Source organism: Chiloscyllium plagiosum, unplaced genomic scaffold (genome assembly GCF_037043375.1).
Source record: "Chiloscyllium plagiosum isolate Xiang-an unplaced genomic scaffold, Cpla_swu_hap1 HiC_scaffold_2, whole genome shotgun sequence".
Classification (NCBI taxonomy): Eukaryota; Metazoa; Chordata; class Chondrichthyes; order Orectolobiformes; family Hemiscylliidae; genus Chiloscyllium; species Chiloscyllium plagiosum.
Genome location: NW_028270140.1, coordinates 124,753,737 through 124,775,766, shown reverse-complemented (window position 1 = coordinate 124,775,766; position 22,030 = coordinate 124,753,737). Strand labels below are relative to the sequence as shown.

General features: G+C 40.5%; 1 protein-coding gene across 2 annotated transcripts in view; it reads left to right on the top strand.

Annotated features, from left to right (window-relative positions):
- The window catches only part of mtx3 (metaxin 3), a 36,638-nt gene extending 15,090 nt beyond the window's left edge, over positions 1-21,548 (top strand). The window contains exons 6-9 of one of the 2 annotated variants that reach the window (XM_043706718.2): positions 4,441-4,517; positions 12,930-13,087; positions 18,730-18,800; positions 19,867-21,548. In XM_043706718.2, the coding sequence (XP_043562653.1) occupies positions 4,441-4,517; positions 12,930-13,087; positions 18,730-18,800; positions 19,867-19,968 (408 nt within the window). In that variant the 3' untranslated portion in view covers positions 19,969-21,548. The remainder of the gene's footprint in view (positions 1-4,440; positions 4,518-12,929; positions 13,088-18,729; positions 18,801-19,866) is intronic. The other variant, XM_043706726.2, reaches the window with a different exon arrangement.
- The last annotated feature ends 482 nt before the right edge of the window (positions 21,549-22,030 follow it).

Below are 22,030 nucleotides of genomic sequence, written 5' to 3'. Positions count from 1 at the left end.
TCATACAGCAATGAAACAGATCCTTCAGTCCAACTCGTCTGTCGACTATGTTTCCCAAACTAAACCAGTCCCATTTGCCTGCATTTGGCCCATATCTCTCGAAACATTTGCTCTCCATGTACATATCCGAATGTCTTTTAAATGTTGTAATTGCATCCACCTCTACCACTTCCTTTGGCAGCTCATTACATATACACACATTACCCTCTGTGTGGAAAGGTTGCCCCTCAGGTCCCCTTTAAATCTTTCCCTGCTCACCTTAAACCAATGCCCTCTAGTTTTGAACTCCCCGAGGGAAAAGGTCTTTGCTATTCACCTTATCTGTGCCCGTCATAATTTTATAAACCTCTATAAGGTCACCCCTCAACCTCCAAAGATCCAGGGAAAAAAAAAGAGTCCCGAGCCTTTCCAGCCTCTCATAACTTAAACCCTCCATTTTCACTAATATATGTGTAAATCTTTTCTACACCCTTTTCAATTTAACATCATCCTTTCTATAGCAGGGTGACCAGAATTGTATGCAGTGTTCCAAATATGGCCTCACCAGTATCTTGTAAAGCTGCAAAATAACGTCCCAACTCTGTACACAATGCCCTGACCGAGAATAGCATGCTAATCACCTTCACCACCCTATTTATCTGCTATGCCATCTTTAGACTGTGGGAGGAAACTGGAGCACCCAGAAGAAACCCATGTATACATGGGGAGAATGTGCAAACTCTACACACACAGTTGCCTGAGGCTGGAATCGAACCTGGGTCCCTGGTGCTGTGAGGCAGCAGTGCAAACCATTGAGCCACCGTGCTGCCCCCATGGTTTCCAGGTGGCTTTAAGCACTGTGCTCCATTCCCCCGAGCCTTTTTGTGGCCATGGAAATGATGCTGGATGATGCAACGATGATTTCAGACTGACATACACACAAATGCTCGCAACAAAGTGTTCGGTCAAAGTGCAGATGTTTCTGTGGAAGCTGAGAGTCACCTAAAATACGTCTGTGTCTCCAAAGTGCCCTCAACAAGGTTTCTGCAAAGTTGGCCCTTCTCAGCCTGGGGTCAGGCAGGGTGGAGGTAGAGGACCTGGTCACATTGAATCCACTGGGACATAGCCTTTCTCAGGATTGTAATGTCCTCCCTAACCAACACTGCTGAGCATCTTTCTTTCCATTCCCTTCCAATGTTCCTGAACACCCCACCTTCAGGAATATTGAATGCCTCGTGGTTTCTCTGAATCAAATCTCTGTTAGAGCCATAACCACATACTTTTATCTGGAAATCTGCAGCAATGACTCGTGAATTTTATTTACCACACTCAGTACATTCACATAGCTGCTATAGAATGATTGTATCTCTCTGTTTTCCTGCCTCCTCCTGTTCATCTACTATTCTATATCCCTGTGCAGTCTTTCCCTGTATTTTGTAAAGCCTATTATTCCTCTCTGATATTAGCTTCTACTTTACACTTGGGTTGAAGAAACAAAACAAATAGACAAAGTGTATTTCAAAGAGTGAGAGGTGGGGAAGTCTCAGGGTACAAAGGGACCTGGGTGTCCTTGTTTATGCGTCACTAAAAGCTAGCATGTAGGTACAGCAAGCAAGTTAACAAAGCAATGACTGGTCGGTTTTTTTTTTGCAAGGGGCTTTGGTTACAGGAGTAAAGACATCTTGTTGCAGTTATATAAAGCCTTGGCGAGCCCTCAGCTGGAGGACTGCATCCAGCTCTGGTCTCCCTAGCCAAGGACTTGTCAGAGTACACAGTTTGCTACCGTATGTCTCTAAGCAGGCAGTGCATTTCATACCCTTACTACCCCTTATAGGAAAACGGACTTTACCCACATTACCCTTGCTTCTTTTAAACACCACTTTAAATCTCTGTCCTTCTCATTCTTGTTCCTTTTACAGTTGGGAACAGCTTCTCCCTATCTATTCCATCCAGTTCACACTTAGCTGAAACATTTCAAGTTAATCATACGTTGTTTAAATATTCATTTCTCTTCAGATATGAGCCATTTTTAAACAGCTGTAGTCCTGCAAGGGTCAAAATCTAATTAGCAAACAAAAAACTTTATTTTATCCTCTATTCTGTTACCTCTGAAGGGGGTCACATAATATTCCAGAATGCAGGATTGTCTGAACTAAAATTGCCTGAGCGCCATTTCCCGGTAAAATTTCGTCTTGACCGAAGAAGCTGCCTTCACCTGATAGATTGTGAGCACCAGACTGAATCATTAGACTCTAAAATGTGCCGCCAAAAGCAAATTGATTATTTTAAATACTGAAACTGAACTGCACAATGATTCAATTGCACCAGAAAGGAGGAGGGAGAGGGAAAACAAGAATGATCTGGAAATAGAGAGACAAAGAGGTTGGGGAGGGAGAGAGAAAGAGCAGGAAAAGGGGAGAGAGAGAGAGAGCGAGGTAGAAAGTGAGCGAGAGCGTCATTATTAGTTCTGGCACACTGCATGCAGTGTAAAACTCCAGATGTTTCTCTTTGTTTCCTGCCACCTTTCACTTTAACAGTGAGCCATTTAGTGAATATATCACCTCTCCTCAGATTCCATTAACATTAAGTATATCAGAGGAATGGAACTAAAAAAGTCTGGAAATCCATGGTCAACTATTCTTTTATTCAACCTCTTGTGCAATAGAGCCGAGTTCTTTTGAGTTGCCCATGGGTGCTGACCTTCACAGCTATCTCTGGCTCGGTAACCTTTATCAGTTGGCATGACCTCTTTGTGCCCTCTATTTTCTCTTGGACAGCTTGTAGAAGAGTCTCCAAGGAACCTTTGCTAAAACCTGGCTCTGCCTTTTTTGTCTGGTCTCTGACATCACCAGGGGTGGGTCGGATCATGGGCAGAGATTGAGTGATGCTGCTTAGTTGCAGAGACTGAAGTGCATTGTGGATGCCTTATTAAATACAGTGTCTGTACGTTGGAACTTAGATCCCAACAGGCTTCGGAATTTCCAGCATATAAAATGTGACATCTTACGTGCATGTGCATATCTAATGAGTTGAGGAGAACATAATCTAACCCACCTCATTTTTGAAGCCCCTCCTGCTGTTTGGATCCAGAGTGAGTGATACTTATCCACAGAGAGAACATTCTGTCTAATTTGTCCTGTCTCAAAGAGCTGTTAAATCATCCACAACCAATATTAGGAAGCTCCACTTTGTACTGAGTGATTGACATATGAAATGGTTATCTAGGGGAAGTTGTAAAGCCAAAACCTCTTCAATATTTCAAGGGACTATGATGCAGATACTCCAAGTGCCTTTGGAAGAATGAGTCAAGGAGAAGATTTTTAGAAATTTAGGTAACAATGGGTCAATAATGGTACGGATTCTTTGTTATATTAGTCAAATGATGCTTTTATAGTGAATTTCAAAATGGATTGCCTTCATTAACTTCTCTGATATTAATTTTCTCAACATCAAGTAATTTAACATAGCCCACTTCAATTCAGTATTGAGCTGGCCTCAGCTGTGTTATTTGGTTTCTATCAAAAGCTCCCAACTATGAACCAGTTCCATTTGTGTCTGCAGATACTCTGATTAAATCAAATGGAAAGAAGCCAAAAGTTCAACCAAGAGTTTAAATCCCATGTATTTTATCCTTCGCCAAAATTGCTGACTTCCACTTTTGTAATATTGCTTCCTTCTTCCCCACTCTTATTAAAACGTCTGTCTGTGTTTCAGCTGCCTTCAGCCTTGCTTTTTCAGTCCTCTGATCACTAAACTCTTGAGCTCCACTGTACAACTTGTCCAAAGTTTAGCTCCTATATTACATATCTGCACACTCTCTGCTTTCTAGCACATCAAATTCAAAGTCTTCCAGCTTAATTGAAAATTATACCTGTTCTTGCATCCCTCCCCTTCCCTGTCATAATGCAGGTCGGCTTTGAACTGCATTTAGTGTCTGGCTTATGTAGACTCAGGATAGGAAAGAACACTCTTGAGCTGAAAAACTGTATGACTATGATGTGCCTTGCAGATCTACATAAGGGTATCGAGGGTATGTGTAGCTACTTGGAGACTTCTGACCTATTTCTAAACGAGAAATTTGCAATCTCATTGCACTGTGCTTAGCCACAGGATCAATTGAACAGCACAATTGTTATCAATGATTCTGCGATACGGGGAGGAGAATAAATTGGCACAATTATTCTTTTTGATTACTATAATTGACTCTGGAGGAACAGTGTACTTGTACTAAAAGATTTGGGCTTGACTATAATCTACTTTGCATGTGATTTGTCTGCTAACTCTTCCTATATACAGTTTAGCTTAAAAATGTGGCAATGTGTGAATTATTTTGGGCATCAAGAAAGTGCTATGTTAAAGATCTCATAAAAATCCAGTACTACTCCTATTTCTTGGTGCGATATGTTAAATAATTAACTTTCTAACTGTCTCAACTCTGTTTCTGTGGCATGTTTTGAACAGATCTACAGAGATGCCAAAGAGTGTCTGAACCTTCTATCCTACAGATTGGGAACATCAAATTTCTTCTTTGGGAAAATGTGAGTATTGATGAGGAAGAAGTGTCAGGGAAATTATAGCTATAAACGGAACCCTACCAGTTTGTGCTCTAATTATCCTCCTCCCTGATTGGTTGCCTTGGGTTTTTCTGTCTCTGAACTACCATAGGTGCTCCTTTGGCCCTCCTCTCCATCTTGGCACTTGAGCCTTTGATTTTCCATTAGATGGAAAGAGGATAGATGTGAGGCATGAACAGTACACTGTTGTGTTCATTATATTACAACTGCAGAACAACTATGGATTGTTTACATCTACTTTTTAATGTGAGTTAGTCTTGTGTACGCTTCTAAGACAGGGCACATTTGTAAACTAAAGTAAACCACTATTGGAACTCGATGTGCAATTCTGATCTCCCTGCCCTAAGAAGGATGTTGTGAAACTTGAAGGGGTTCAGAAAAGATTAAAAGGATGTTGCCAGGGTTGGAGGATTTGAGCTATAGGGAGAGGCTGAACAGGCTGGAGCATTTTTTCCCTGGAGCATTGGAGGCTGAGGAGTGACCTTAGAGGTTTATAAAATCATGAGAGGCATGGATTGGGTAAATGTACAAGGTCTTTACCCTGGAGTGAAGGAGTCCACAAGTATAGAGCATAGATTTAAGTTGAGAGGGGAAAGATTTATAAGGGGTAACTTTTTCATGTGGAGGGTGGTACGTGTAGGGAGCGAACTGCCAGGGGAAGTGGTGGAGGCTGGTACAATTACAACATTTAAAAGGCATCTGGATGGTAATGTGAATAGGCAGGGTTAAAATAAATCTGGGCCAAATGCTAGCAAATAGGACTAGGTTAATTTAGGATATTTGTTTAGCAGTTGAACCGAAGGGGCTGTTTCTGTGCTGTCTGTGTTTGCGTATGTATAAACTCTAAACATAGAAAATGCTGGAAATATTTAGCAGGTCAGAAAGTGAGGAGAGAGTCGCAGTTAATGTTTCAGTTAGTTTTTCTTCAGAATGCAGATTTTGCTGTTGTGAGCTAGTTATCCTTGTCCACATTTTAGATGTACATAGGAAGAAAATTAGGAGACTGCAATGCTAAACCATTAGACACTAGTGCTTTTTCATACAATTTTGAACTAGTTAGAGATAGCATGGAGGATGTCTTCTCAGTCAATTTCCAAATTAAGGCTAGCAAATTAATCTACACCTGGAGGTTTTATACAGTTGCTAATTCAGCTGTTTGAGCAGGGATGTCTTGCTGCAATAATATAAAGCCTTAGTGAGACCACACCTGGAATGTTGTGTACAGTTTCAGTCTCCTTATCTGAGGAAAGGTGTTTTGGTTATGGAGGGAGTGCAGCTAAGGTTTACCAGACTGATTCCTGGGATGGCAGGACTGATATATGAAGAGGGACTGGATGAGTCAGGACTATATTCACTGGAGTTTAGAAGAATGATGGGAGATCACATAGAAACCTATAAAATTCTAACAGGACTTGGTGGTAAATGCAGGAAGGATTCTCCTGATATTTGGGAAGTAGAGAACTAGGGGTCACATCCTTAAGGATAGGGGGTAGGTATTTTAGGAATAAGCTGAGGAGAAATTTCTTCTCCCAGAATGTGGTGAGCTCCTAGAATACAGTGAGCTTGTGGAACTCTCTGCCACAGAAAGGCCCAAACATTGAATGTTGTCAAGATGGATTTCGATATAATTATTAAGGCTTAGGAGATCAAAGGGTATGGGGAGAACTTGAATTAAAGTGCATGTATCAAATGAACTGCTTGAGCAAATGGTGGAGGCTGGTACAATTACAACATTTTAAAGGCATTTGGATGGGTACATGAGTAGGAAGGGTTTGGAGGGAAATGGTCCAAATGCTGGCAAATGGGACTAGAATATCTGGTCGGCATGGACAAGTTGGAAAGAAAGGTCTGTTTCCATGCTGTACATCTCTATGACTCTAATTAGGTTTATTGTCACATGTACTCACGAGTACAAAGTTCACAAAGTTGCCACTTACGGCACCATCTTCGGTACAAAGGTATCTAGGTACAAGATCTCAGGAATAAATTAGAAAAATAAAGAAATATAAAGTTCAGTATTGTAATCCTTTGTGCCATCTTAAGTACAAGGTGCCTAGATACAGCGAACAGGATACTGAGTTGGAGGATCAGCCTGGAACATATTGAATGTGGGAGTAGGTTCAAAAGACTGAGTGTCCTACTCCTCCTCCCACTTTCTGTTTCTATGCAACCAAATTGCCAACAGATCTTCCAAACAAGGTACTGTGTAAGCAATCCCACTCATTGTGTTCCATGTATTAATATTTTACATTTTTGATGATTTTATGTATCTGACTGAATTTTGTTTTGGCAAAAGTTCTGATTTTGTGGGTGGACTGGAAATTCATGTCACCTGCATGCAATATTTGTTTTGCAACTGTATATTTGCAACTTATTTTAAAAGTCCTGCAGCATGAACCATCCTTTCAAAGGTTTTTATATTGAATTTTGCAATGGATTAGTATCTTTTTTACTTGCTTTTCTATGCAAACTAACTTTTAAATAAATCTAACCCAGAATTACTGGTTAAGAAGGGTGGTGAGGCCAAGCCAGGGAGTTATAGATCAATGAACCTGACATCAGTGGTGGGCAATTTGTTGGAGGGAATCCTGAGGGACAGGATGTACATGTATTTGGAAAGGCAAGGACTGATTCGGGATAGTCAACATGGCTTTGTGCGTGGGAAATCATGTCTCACAAACTTGATTGAGTTTTTTGAAGTAACAAAGAGAATTGATGAGGGCAGAGCAATGGACGTGATTTATATGGACTCCAGAAAGGCATTCGACAAGGCTCCCCATGGGAGACTGATTAGCAAGGTTAGATCTCACGGAAGTGACCAGTGGAGTGCCACAAGGATCAGTGCTGTGTCCACTACTTTTCATCATTTATATAAATGATTTGGATGCGAAAATAAGAGGTATAATTAGTAAGTTTGCAGATGACACCAAAATTGGAGGTGGTGTGAACAGCAAAGAAGGTTACCTCAGATTACAATGGGATCTTGATCAGATGGGCCAATGGACTGAGAAGTGGCAGATGGAGTTTAATTTATATAAATGCGAGGTGGTGCATTTTGGGAAAGCAAACCTTAGCAGGACTCATACACATAGTGGTAAGGTCCTAGGGAATGTTGCTGAACAAAGAGACCTTGGAGTGCAGGTTCATAGCTCCTTGGAGGTAGAGTCACAGGTAGATAGAAGTGAAGAAGCCGTTTGGTGTGCTTTCTTTTATTGGTCCGCATATTGAGTACAGGCATTGGGAGGTCATGTTGCGGCTGTACAGGACATTGGTTAGGCTACTGTTGGAACATTGCGTGCAATTCTGGTCTCCTTCCTATCGGAAAGATGTTGTGGAACCTGAAAGGGTTCAGAAAAGATTTACAAGGATGTTGCCAGGGTTGGAGGATTTGAGCTATAAGGAGAGGCTGAACAGGCTGGGGCTGTTTTCCCTGGAGTGTCCGAGGCTGAGGGGTGACCTTATAGAGGTTTATAAAATCATGAGGGGCATGGATAGGATAAATAGACAAAGTCTTTTCCCTGGAGTGGGGGAGTCCAGAACTGGATGGCATAGGTTTAGGGTGAGAGGGGAAAGATATAAAAGAGACCTAAGGGGTAACTTTTTCATGCAGAGGGTGGTACGTGTATAGAATGAGCTGCCAGAGGAAGTGGTGGAGACTGGTACAATTACAACATTTAAAAGACCTCTGGGTGGGTATATGAATAGGAAGGGTTTGGAGGGATATGGGCCAAGTGCTGGCAGGTGGGACTAGATTGGGTTGGGATATTTGGTTGGCATGGACGGGTTGGACCAAAGGGTCTATTTCTGTGACGTACATCTCTATAACTAATAATAGCTCAGTGTTGTATCTTGGGTGATTAGCTAATACGGTGGTTGTTCCATTTGATCTCTGCTGTATTAGATACAGGATAATTATCATTGCTGTTTTTAGATCTTGTGCACAAAGGATCTGCTGGTTTATCTTAAATTTTAAACAGCTCATGCTGATCTACGATGTAACTATTAAAGCAATCACTAAAATCAAATGATTCTGCAAACATATTAAGGGCACAAGAATAATTAGGGAGAGAATAGAGCCCTTTAAGATCAATGTAGCTGTCTATGTATGGAACCACAGGAGATGGGGAGAATCCTAAATGAGTATTTCACATCAGTATTTACAGTGGAGAAAGACATGGAAGCTAGGGAACTCAGGGAGAAAAATAGTGATGTTTTGAAAAGATCTGTATTACAGAAGAGGTGGTGCTGGAGGTTTTAAAGCATATAATGGTAGATAAATCCCCAGGATCTGATCAAGTGCATCCCAGGACATGGTGGTAAACTAGAGAAGAATGTGTAGCAGGGCCCATAGCAGAGATATTTGTATCATCAACAACCACGAATAAGGTGCCGGAGGACTGGAGGGTGTCTGATGTTGTGCCATTATTTAAGAAGGCTGCAAGGAAAAACCAGAGCAATACAGACCGCTGAGTCTGACATCAGTGGTGGGTAAGTTGTTGGAGGGGATGCTGAGGGACAGGATCTACATGCATATGGAAAGGCAGAGACTAATTGGGATAGTCAGTCTGGCTTTTTGCGGGGAAAATAGTGTCTCTCAAGTTTGATTGAGATTTTTGGAGAGGTGACCAAGAAGGTGGATGAAGGCAGCGTGGTAGACATTGTCTACATGGATTTTAGCAAAGCCTTCAACAAGGTTCCGCACAATAGACTGGTTAGAAAGGTTAAGTTACATGGGATTCAGGGAGAACTAGCCAATTGACTTGTTGGTGGGAGACAGAAGGAGAAACTGCAGATGCTGGAGAGTCAGGAAAGGGTGGCGCTGGAAAAGCACAGCAGGTCAGACAGCATCAGAGGAACAAGAGAGTTGATGTTTCGGGCATAAGCCCTTCATCAGTAATGTGGAATGGGAAGAGGGCTGAGAGATAAATGTGGGGTTGGGACTGGGGGGATGATAAGTGGGATGGCAAAAGGTGGATGCAGGTGGGAGGTAATTGTGATAGGTTGCTGGGGAGGGTGGAGCAGTTGGGTTTCAAGGAAGATGGACAGGTACAATAGGGCAAGAGAGCAGTGCTGAGTTGGAGGGTTGGATCTGGGATGAGGTGGGAGGAGCAGAGATGAGGAAACTAATGAAGTTGATGTTGATTCCATGTAGTAGAATGCACCCAAGGTGGAAGGTGAAGCGTTCTTCCTCAAGTCGTCAGGTGGCTTAGATTTGGCAATGGAGGAGGCCCAGGACTTGCATGTCCTTGGGGCAGTGGGAGGGGAGTTGAAGTGGTTAGCCACAGGGTGATGGGGTTGTTTTGTGCCTGTGTCCTAGAGATGTTCCCTGAAACACATCCTGTTTCACCGATGTAGAGGAGACCACATCGAGAGCAATGGACATAGCAGATGAGGTGGGTAGATATGCAGGAAAATCTCTGCCGGATGTGGTTGGCCACATCTCTGCCAGCACAATTGAAATGTGGAGCTTATTCAAGGAACAGCTACTGTGTATTCTTGATCAGTATGTACCTGTCAGACAGGGAGGAAGTGGTCGAGCGAGGGAGCCGTGGTTTACTAAAGAAGTTGAATCTCTTGTCAAGAGGAAGAACAAAGCTTATGTTAGGATGAGACGTGAAGGCTCAGTTACGTTGTGAGAGAGTTACAAGTTAGCCAGGAAAGACCTAAAGAGAGAGCTAAGAAGAGCAAGGAGGGGGCATGAGAAGTCATTGGCAGATAGGTTCAAGGAAAACTCTAAAACTTTCTAAAGGTATATCAGGAATAAAAGGATGACCAGAGGAAGATTAGGACCAATCAAGGATAGTAGTGGGAAGTTGTGTGTGGAGTCCGAGGAGATGGGGGACATGCTAAATGAATATTTTTCGTCATTACTCACACTGGAAAAAGACAGCGCTGTTGAGGAGAATACTGAGATATAGGCTATTAGACTAGACGGGATTGAGATTCACAAGAAGGAGATGTTAGCAATTCTGGCAAATGTGAAAATAGATAAGTCCCCTGGGCCAGATGATATTTATCCTAGGAATCTCTAGGAAGCCAGGGGGGAGATTGCTGACTCTATGGCTTTGATCTTTATGGATGTAGGTTTGCTCACTGTGCTGGAAGGTTTGCTTTCAAACATTTTGTCACCATACTAGGTAACATCTTCAGTGAGCCTCTGGATGAAACACTGGTGATATAGCCTGCTTTCTATTTATGTGTTTTGGTTTCCTTGGGTTGGTGATGGCATTTCCTGTGGTGATGACATTTCCTCTGGTGATGTCATTTCCTGTTCTTTTTCTCGGGGGTGGTAAATGAGATCCAAGTCAATGTGTTTGTTGATAGAGTTCCGGTTGGAATACCATGCTTCTAGGAATTCTCATGCATGTCTCTATTTGGCTTCTCCTAGGATGGATGTGTTGTCCCAATCAAAGTGGTGTCCTTCCTTATCCGTACGTAAAGATACCAGTGATAGAGGGTCATGTCTTTTTGTGGCTAGTTGATGTTCATGTCTCCTGGTGGCTGGTTTTCTGCCTGTTTGTCCAATGTAGTGTTTGTTACAGTTCTTGCAAGGTATTTTGTAAATGACACTAATTTGTTGTGTCATTTACAAAATGTTGTCTGTATAGGGTCTTTCAAGTTCATTAGTTGCTGTTTTAGTGTATTGGTGGGTTTGTGGGCTACCATGATGTACATAGTTGGGATGGGGAGGCGGAGGGGTGGGGCGCTGTTGGGAGGTATTGTATTTTGATAAGATAAACCAGGCCAGCACACTTATAGTTAATGGTAAGGTGTTGGGCAGTTTTGTTGAACAGAGAGACCTAAGGGTCAGGTATATAATTCCTTGAAAGTGGCATCACAGGTGACAAAGTTGTGAAGTAGGCAATTTGCACATGTACCTTCATTGGACAGAGCATTGAGTACAGGAATAGGGATATCATGTTACGGCTGCACAAGACATTGGTGAGGCCAAGTATTGCATACAATTCTGGTCGCTCTGTTATTGCAATGATGTTATTAAACTGAAAATGGTGTAAAAAGTATTTATTAGTTTGTTATTGTGGAAGGGTTGTGTTGTAAGGAGAGACTGGAAAGGCTGTGGCTTTTTTCCCTGGAGCATAGGAAGCTGAGGGGTGATCGCATAGAGGTTTATGAAATTATGAGAGACAGAGATAAAGTGGTCTTTTACCCAGGGTAGGGGAATCCAAAAATAGAGGGTATAGAAGGTGAGAGGGGAAAGATTTAAAAGGAACCTGAAGGGCAAGTCTTTTCACTCAGAAGGTGATCTATTAAACAAACTGTCAGAGGAAGTGATAGAAGCATATACAGTTACAACGTTTAAAAGACATTTGGACAGGTACATGGTTAGGAAAGGTTTAGAGGGATATGGGCTAATCCAATGGGATTTGTTCAGTTTTGGAAACTGATTGGCATGGGCAAGTTGGGCTGAAGGGCCTGTTTCCGTGCTGTAGGATTATGAGTCAAGAGTTATGAAATCAGCCTGTATATTGAATGACAGCAGTCTCAGTGGGCTGAATGGTTTAACTCTGTCCCTGTGTCTAACAGCTTTATGATCTAATTCCTCACATGATCCAGATCCCTGTTTACAGTAACTACCTTTTGCAATGATCAGAAGAGAACTACTGAAGGATGAAGTGCCATCTACATCAATTAGTGGGGCAGCTTTATTAGCCTAAACATCATAAATCAAACAGGGCTGTTTTTAAAAAAAAAACACACGTTGGGAACAGAGATTGAGACGTAGGTTTGCCTGCCTGTGGAGGGAGGGCCGAGGTCGCTGCTGGAAAAGGTGGACAGAAGGCTGCAGAAGGGGAGCGTCACTGAAAATACAAGGATGAATAAACGGAATGAGTTTGCAAGGCAAGGGAATGAGAAGCAGTGGCACTTGAGTGCACACAAATTGCAAGCAGGCTGGTAATTGCCACAAAATAACTACTACATTAACACTGTTGAGAATTTTAGAAGGGGAATTACATAGGTTACAAACTTTTGAAGTATTAATGTGGGCTGTGGAGTACAGCTGATAGTAAAGTGCTTGCTAAAATTTAAGGAGTCTGATGCATGGTGTGATTTTATTAAATCACATCGTTCTTGCTGCTCGCAATAGCAATTGTATACGCTTTAAATTTCAGATGTACCTACCTTTTACTAATCAATAGTACAGGATAGAAATATTGTGATAAAAGCCTGAGCAATAACAACTTTGATAGAATTGGAAAAAGCCGAAAGAACTGAGGAAGGGTCACTGGACCTGAAATGTTAATTCTGATTTCTCTTCACAGAAGCTACCAGACCAACTGAGCTTTTCCAGCAACTGCTGTTTTTATTAGAATTAATGCTGGCTTATAACTTGTGCCTTCATGGTTTTGTATGTAGACCGACCAGTCTTGATGCCTTTGCGTTTGGATTTCTTGCACCTCTGTATAAAGCAGAGCTGCCTAATGCCCACCTCCAGAAGCATCTGCATCAGCTCCATAATCTTTGCCAATTCTGTGACAACATTCTGAGTCAGTACTTCACACAAAGCTCTACAGGTGAGTCACTGGATGTGGTGGGTGGAATTACAGCCTCTCCAACTTATTCAAGATCTATGCCGCATTTCAGCAAAAATATAATGGCTGCTTGTTAAGTACAATATGTAAAATAGTGCAGAGATAACACGTTGAGAATGGGAATACCAGAGGTTTGTAAAGGGGCAGAGGGACTTTATAGTTAGTTGCTTTCATGTATGGATATCAAAGTTACACACTTGTAGATTTCACTAAATGTAGATATACTGTCGGCAAGTTTTCTTTTCAATAGCATCATTTCCTTGCTTTTGATAAAGATATCAATCATGGAGGAGCAGAGGTGATGGAGTTCATTGTGGGAAAGGATGAGATTATTAACATAAGAAAGTATTGATTCTAAATGGTGACAGGCTAGAAACCGTGGAGAAGCAGATCAGGGCATGTTGTAGAACCTGAATACAGAAATCACAGCAAATGGAATATTATCCATTATCTCGAGCACTGGAACAGAAAAGGAAGTCCAGAACTCTAGCTCAACCATATTTGGAGTATTTCATTGACTTTTGGGTATTTCATCTTTAAAAGAGGTATATTGGGCTTCAAGGAGTTGCAATGCAGATTATTGAAAATGATATCTGACTGAAACGGTTTAATTATTGTTGACAGAATCCCATAGATTAGACTGATATTTGTTTGAGTTAATAATGATCTAGCTAAAGCTACAGTGATTAAAGGCCTTGGAAGAACGAGAGAAACTATTCACTCAAGGTGGGGAATGACTGTGAGAGGAGACTGCAAAACATGGAATTATTAATTAAAATTAGGCCATTTGGTTGATATCTTTACACGAGGTAGTAGAAAATGAAATGCTTCATTTTCCCCACCCCGAACCCCTGCACAAAGCTTTGGAGTTGGTGTTAGTTGCATGTGTCAAAACTGAGAATGTTAGGTCAAGAGTACTCAGACTACCAACCACAGTTTAATGTTGAGGTATACATTGATTGTGATCTCATTACATAACAGAAGAGGTCCAAAGTGCTGAGTTCTATTCAAACAAAGTTATGTTTCATTGAAAGTTCAAAGTCCTTTTTTTCCATATAAAAGAAATTGGGTTTCCTGTACCTTTGTAAACAAACTATGTTTGTTAAATGAATTGAGGGCAAAATAGAATCCTTTATTAGGGCCAAGGAGTGTGAAGAAATTAAAATGTCGTTCCATCAATGTACTAGAGACAATCTCTAATGGAGAGATCTGCTAGTAGTACTTTGTGGACTATAACAAATTACTTACTTGTGTTTACAACAAAATGAATCTAATTTAGTTGTAGGTTAGTCTAGATGCTTATAATATCACGACTTCATTAGCTGTAGTTATAGCTGGGCAACTACAGTTGCCCTGTTTGTACAAGGAAAGACTCCTTCAAAGCAAAATGCACAAAAGAAATCACGATGTACCTTTTTCATGCCCAAGAGGAGGAGGCAATGCCTAGTATTGCTATTCCTCATCCATCTAAATTTACTTCACTTGCTGCTAATATTCCATTCACAGCTCCAAGCAGTTATTGAGAGGAATAGCAAAGAATCTGTCATCTTCAGCTGGAGAACTGTTGTGTTTCATGGCGGGGTAGGCCCAAAAACTGGAACCCCAACCCTCCAAGCCTAATTCAGTGTTCTACTGTATGGAGCTCTTTTGCTTACAGCTCTCCCCTTGTTGTTACATGTTATATTGAAGATATTCTCTGCCCTTTTGATTTAGATTGCTTCTACTTTTTGATTTTGTTGTTAGAGTTCTGGATAGGGAGGGTACAAGAGACTGTTTCCTCTAATGGGGGAGACTAAAACTAGGGAACATGGTCTAAGATTAAGAATTTTCCCTTATAAGAGAGACATTCCTTTCTCTCAGAGGGTGTTTACAGTGTGGAATTCTCTTTCAGAGAAGTTCATTCAAGGCTAAGTTAGATATTTGGTAGTCTAGCAAATAAGGGTTATGGGATGCATAAAGGAAAATGAAGCTGAGACTACAGCCCCCAAACCAGCCATGATCTTATCCAATGTTCTTTCTTTGCTGTTTCTGTACATTGTATTCAGCCATGCAGAGAAAATGTATTTTTCACATTAAGCCTTCAGATTGTGTACGGTTAGGCAACACTTTTTAATAGTCTTCAGAAGTTAAAGCAATTAATGATCCAATTGGACAGGTTTTAAGCCTTTGATTATGGCCTGTGCCTTTCCAAGCCACCTGTAACTCCCATGTTGTCTGTCCATAGTGCTCCATTTCTTTTTTTATTATTCACTCGTGCGGAATGGGCATCACTGCCTGCCCAACATTTATTACCTTGTTACCCTGGTGAAGGCAATGGTGAGCTGCTTCTTTGAACTGCTGCAATGCTGTAGGTTGACCCACAATGCCATTGGGGAAGGAATTTCAGGATTTTGACCCAGCAACAGTGAAGAAACAGCAATATATTTCCAAGTCAGGATGGTGAGTGGCTTGGAGAGGAGCTTACAGGTACTGATATTCCCATGTTTCCACTACCCTTATCCTTATAGATGGAAAGTGGTTGGGGTCTTGGAAGGTACTGACAGGATCTTCAGTGAATTTCTGCAGTGCACCTCGTAGATAGTAGCAACAGTGTGTACTAAGTGTTGGTGGTGGAAGGAGTGGGTGCTTGTGGATGTGGTGCCAATCCAACCTTTTTCTTTGCTCATGCAACTTTATGGATTAAACACGCACTATTACCTTCAATCCATTCTGTTGCAAGGCTGTGCTCAAACTACATTTAAAGAAAATAAATATCAGAAAATTGTAGACTGATGCAGTGCAAACAAACGCTGTTGGGCTCATTGCGTCACTGCTGGCTCATTGAAAGACCTGTCCGATTAGTCTCCTTCCTCATTTCTCTGTATCCTGCAGACTTTACCCCTTCATCAATTTAATCAACTTCCTTCTGAAAGTTATTGTTAAATTTTCTCGAACTCATTTACAGATCACTGCATGAACTTTTCTCCCCCTCATGTCTCCTCTGTTCTTTTGCAAATTACATTGTAAATCTGCGTCTTCCAATTACAAAGAGATTGTTATTCCTTTTGTATTCAGTGCCCCTTTATAAAATTCAGAATTTCTTATGCCTTTTCAACATGTCTTGCCACCTTGCATGGTGCATTTGTTACCCATCACTGATGGCCAGTGAACTGAGTGGATCGGCATGCCATTTCAAAGGGTAGTTAAGAGTCAACCTCAGTGCACAGAGTCTGATGTGACAAATAATTAAAGATTTCCTTCCGTAAAGGACATTAATGAACCATATGGGTTTGCACATGATAATTTGTGATTGCTATTACTGAGATTAGTTTGAGTATTTTTAACTGCATTTATTTTTTAAATTCCACTAGAAGCTGTGATAGAATTTGAATCCATGTCCCCAGAACTTTAACCTGGGTTCTAGATTACTCATCCATTTACCACTATGATACTGCCTCCCCTGTTATCTGCCCTTGTACTTACTACAACATTGAATCAATTGTGCACTGCTCTGAGTTAGATTTCATCTGCCATTGTTCCTAAAATCACCAGTGTCTTTCTGAATTCTGTTACAATGTTCCTCACTATTAACAATATTTGAGTTTTGTGTCATCTGCAAGTATTGAAATTTTGACATGCGTATTTAAGTCGAGGTCATTAATATACATTAAAAATAGCAGTGGTCCCAACATCAACTACAATACTTTCCAATCTGAAAAACCAACTGTCCTTTTGTATCTCACTCAGTGCTGTCCCTTTAATACTACAGGTTTCACAAGTTTGATTGTTAATTGGTACTTTATTAACTGCCTTTTGAAGTCTGATCTGCATAACATAACCACACTTCAGTTATCAACCTTCAGCATCAAAGAACTTAAATCAAGTTAATCAAACAGATTTATCTTTAATATATTAGAGCTGGTTTTCATTTGTTAACCTTTATTTTCCCCTAGTATCACAGATTATTGTGTCTATGTTTGCCACCAGTGACGTTTAGACTGATTAACCTGCAGTCACTAGGTCTATCCTTTTATCCTTTTTTTAAGAACTGTGCTTTAACACTTGCAGTTGTCCTGTGCTCTGACATCCTTCCAGCATCTGAAGAGGACTGAAAAGTTATAGCTAGAATTTCCACAATTTCTGCCCTTGCTTCTCTCAGCAAATTTGTTAGGTTCAAACTGTTAAGAAATTTTTTTAAAAATTCTGTTATCCCTTTCAGTATAGAAGTTTTGCAAACAGCACAAGTTTGTGTTTGAATTTTCTTTTTACGTAGTGTTGAGAACTTACCAAAGAAGATCGCCATGTGTCTAAATTCTTGTCTTCTTTCTCCTCCCCTTAATATATGTTTTAGTTCCCCTTATTTAAGGGACGTTTTTATTTCATTGGAGGCAGTTCAGAGAATGTTCATGAGGTGGAATCTCAACATGGAGGGATTGTCTTTTGAGCAAAGGCTGAACAGGTTGGGATTCTACTCACTGGAGTTTAGAAGAATGAGAATTGATTGTATTGAAACATTTCAGAAGGGACTTGACAGGATGTTTCCCCTCATGGGGAGTCTAGGACCAGAGGGCACTGTCTCAGAATTAAGGGGCACCAATTTAAGAAATGGGGAGGAATTTCTCCTCTGAGGGTTGAGCGTCTTTGGAACCCTTTGCCACAGAGAGCTGTGGGGGCAGAATCCTTGTGTATATTTAATGCTGAGAGAGCAAGAGATTCATGATCAGTAGAGGAGTCGAGGATTGCAGGGAAAGGGCAGGAAAGTGGAAAAGAGGAATGTCAGATCAGCCATGACCCTATTGAGTACTGGCAAAGGCTCAAGGAGCCAAACAGCTTTTTCTATTTCTCATGGTCTTGTGCTTGTGCAGGGTCAGAAATGAAGGTCTGAACTACAAAGCTATGTTTAATTTTGTCTTTTAGGATCCTTTCTGTTGACTTCCGAGGTATATTGATGGTCTTGCAGAATTTGAAATGCATAGAGAAGAGCTTTGTGATAGATTTTGAATGAATTACTTCATTTTTTTATTCACCAGGGATTTCGGTTATATGGATAAAATTTGAGAATTTGGGCTGCTTTCCTTCAATAGGAGATTAGATAGGGGTACTCTGGATCAAGAGGGGCGAGACAAAGTGAATTTTGGGAAACAGTTCCCATTGAGAGTAGGTAGACCCATCAGGGGACAGCAATTTGAGGTGAATGCTTCTTAAAAAATATGACACTGACAGGAGGAAAAACTATTTTGTGCAGCTGTTGGTTAAGATCAGTAGTACATTACGTGAGAGTGTGTGGAGTCAGCTTCAAACATGGCTTCCAAAAGGGGAAATTGTGTAAGAACCTGAAGAGAGAGAATTCACAGGGGCTATGGGATAAAGATGGGGGTGAAACAGGTTTTGAGTTTTGCTGCTTTTGCAAGAGAGGCAACATGGACGTAACAAACCCCATGGTCTCATTGTGTGCAATTCTATTATTTTAACTCATGCAACCTGCAGTCAACTAAGTACAATGGACTTTGCCAGCATTGTTGTTTTATTGATGCCCTAAGTTCTGGGATTGTAGCAGTTCATTGTATTCATGCTCCTTTATCTTGCTATTTCTGAAACACTTTTCTTCCTACTATTTTGTTCTTTTTTCCCTGCTGTCCTCTTAGAAGATATGATGGATGCAAACCTACAGAAGTTGACACAGCTTGTAAACAAGGAATCCAACCTGATTGAGAAGGTTGATTCTTTTAATTGCTTTTTCTATTAAACATATCTGTTCCGTAAAGTGTCATGAATAATGATGCACTCCTAGGCTAGTTAGCACAATTAGCAGTATGCATTAGATTAAGATTTTCCAACGAAACTATTGCATAATGCATTACAATTGAATCTTAATGCACGAGTTAGTACTATGTTGAGTCACACAAAAGAAAGCGGGCAGCAAGTTAATTGATTTGTGATGTTGAATTAGAAGTAGGTGCACCACACTTAGCTTGTGTTCATGTACCAGAGAGGCAATGTTCATCGAAGATTCCAGTTTCTAATAACTGGCCAGTGGATAACTGCTGAAGGCAGAACCCAGCATGGCTGTGATTCCCCAGCAGTTGAATATCCTGCTAACACTCATTGGCTAAACTCGCACATGTTTTAGAAAGCTGATGCCTGCAAAACAGACAGCAGGAATTGCCAGATTCATGGGAAGAGGGAAGAAAAATGGAAATGGGAATTCCAACACGTATTTCAATTATGTGCGAAGCTGATCCTTTCTCACGCTCTGCCTCTTGTCCGGAAAAGTCGCTACTTCTGCTGATTATAATAACTCGCCATGTTTTATGCATTCTGGAGCAGGAGTTAAGCATAGTGAGAGAGAAAAATTGGTGCATTTTAAAGAGTACATTTCAGAACCTAGCTTTCAATTAAAGCAGTGATCAATTTATAAAGTAAGACTTATTGGTATAAATTACCTTGAGGTAAATGAACTTGGGTTGTCACAGTATCATACAACACATTTTAATTCTCACATAAACCAGCTTTAAGATCTAATTGGCATCCTAATGTAATGGATGTATTGATCTGAAGGTCTACCTGTTGCCGTCTTCTTAGAGTCACGTATGACATATTGAAACATTGACATATTGTGAAAGAACTGTTTGTAGCTGTAAGATTTGTTGGAAAGAAAATGGCAATAGTGTTATTCAGTGAAATGTAAATTGTCCAGAAGTTAATTTTGAATTTATTAATTGACTCCAATAATAAACATTAAAACACACCTATCAAATCTTCTGTTTATTTTCTCCCAATAGATGGATGACAATCTTCGCAACAGCCCCCAACACAAACCTCAAGGTGCACCCCCTTCAAAACTGATGCCCATGAGCAATGAAGCCTGCTCATCACAACACTGATTGTCTTGACTGTTTTTGCATATATATTTGCAGCAAGTCTTCAGTTAACAGAACTTTAACATGACCGTGGATCTGAAGAGTGGGCAACGGGAGATAATTTTTTTAAAGTGCCACTTTCAAGTGAGGTATCTGATGTGCTGACCTGAACATGTATCTAAAATGGAAATCTGAAGGATTCACTTAAAACTGCAGAATTCACCAGCTATTGTTTCTAATTCGGCAACTAGCACTTAGGAAATAGTACCCTGTCAGACATAATTTGTTAGACACACATTTATCGTTATCTGAGCAAATATTAGTGTTTTAAATGTGTTAAACCAGATGATTGACTGCCATTAGAGATTCTAGGTTCACATTTGTGGGCGGCACGGTGGCACAGTGGTTAGCACTGCTGCCTCACAGCGCCTGAGACCCGGGTTCAATTCCCGCCTCAGGCGACTGACTGTGTGGAGTTTGCACGTTCTCCCCGTGTCTGCGTGGGTTTCCTCCGGGTGCTCCGGTTTCCTCCCACAGTCCAAAAGATGTGCAGGGTCAGGTGAATTGGCCATGCTAAATTGCCCGTAGTGTTAGGTAAGGGGTAAATGTAGGGGTATGGGTGGGTTTCGCTTCGGCGGGTCGGTGTGGACTTGTTGGGCCGAAGGGCCTGTTTCCACACTGTAATGTAATCTAATGTAATCTAATCTAATGTAATCGCTCTACTTATTATAGATGGGGGTAAGATATGCCAGTTTTTGAAGGGTTGACCAGGTGGCTGACTGTTCTGGAGGCAAACATCATCTGGAAGTCACAGCGTTTCCTAGAATACAGTACTGTTTTAGCTCTGCAGTCTGTACCATACAGATGTTGTCCAACTCTGGTCTGTCTTATAATGAGTGAACAACGACTCTTTTAATAACTCTCACCAGTATTTGATTTGACCTGAAAAATATTGCACCTCAAGTAATGTTTCCAAAGGGCTGTAGCTATATGGCCTCAATCAATGCATTATTAGCTCCATAGCTTTAGTGGAGACAGCTTTAGGAAAGAGTACTAAAGTATTGTAAATAATGTCAGGATATTATTTTCCTAAAATTCCATAGATTCATTAAGGAAAATTTCAGAACGTATTTAAAACATTTTTGACTTTAGAAGCAACAAATGATTTTGGAGAAAAACGTGCTTCTGAACTTTGTTCGGTTTCATACATGTATGTAATGGTTACTAACAAACTTATGTCCATGAGAAAACAATCAATTTGAATTGGTTAAGGTTTGTACCCTATCAAATTTAGTTCAGATGCTGCTGTGATTTGAAGTCATAAAACTTCCTGCAGTTATGACTGAATCAGTTAACTTGAGTTAGTGTGTCGAATTTAATCTCAAAATGTGTGATGGGAAGAATCTTCAGGGTGGAACCTGATCAAATATTTTTAGTGGACTGTTTATAGCCAAGTTTGTTTGCCAAGTTATTCAAGAGAAATTGTAACTTGGTTGACATATGTATATTTAAATTATAAATCAGTACATTAATAAGTAAAATGTCAGCTTGAATGATATGCTTAAATTGCAATTCTAGTGTGATAAAGCAACTTTGAAAAAGGACATTATTGTGCCTTTAAGTACATTCTTGGTAAACTCAGATTATGCCTTGATAAAATACTTTAAGACCATTTTACTTTTAAAAGAAAAGGTTCTTATGTTGAAAGAGAAAAAACTCAAATCATTACATTAGCAAGGGTCTTCACCTGCATAAATACTTTTGAAGGTTTTGGACATTTTCTGTACTTTGTTCCTTACTGTTTGACATTCTCCACAAGAATACTTTATTTGCAAAATGAAAATCTAGAGTGTGGATGCCTTCATGCCACATGTACTGTGATTCGTTGCTAATAGCAGTTTAAGTACAAGAGAGATGGTTTTTCAGCATCCATATCCTTGAAAATTTCAATTCTGAATTTTTTGGGGGAATTGAGGGTATTTGCACAAAGTTATGTAGTAAATATGATAAAGCGAAAGAACTGCAGATGCTGTAAATCAGTAACAAAACAGAAGTAGCTGGAAAAGCTCAGCAGATCTGGCAGCAT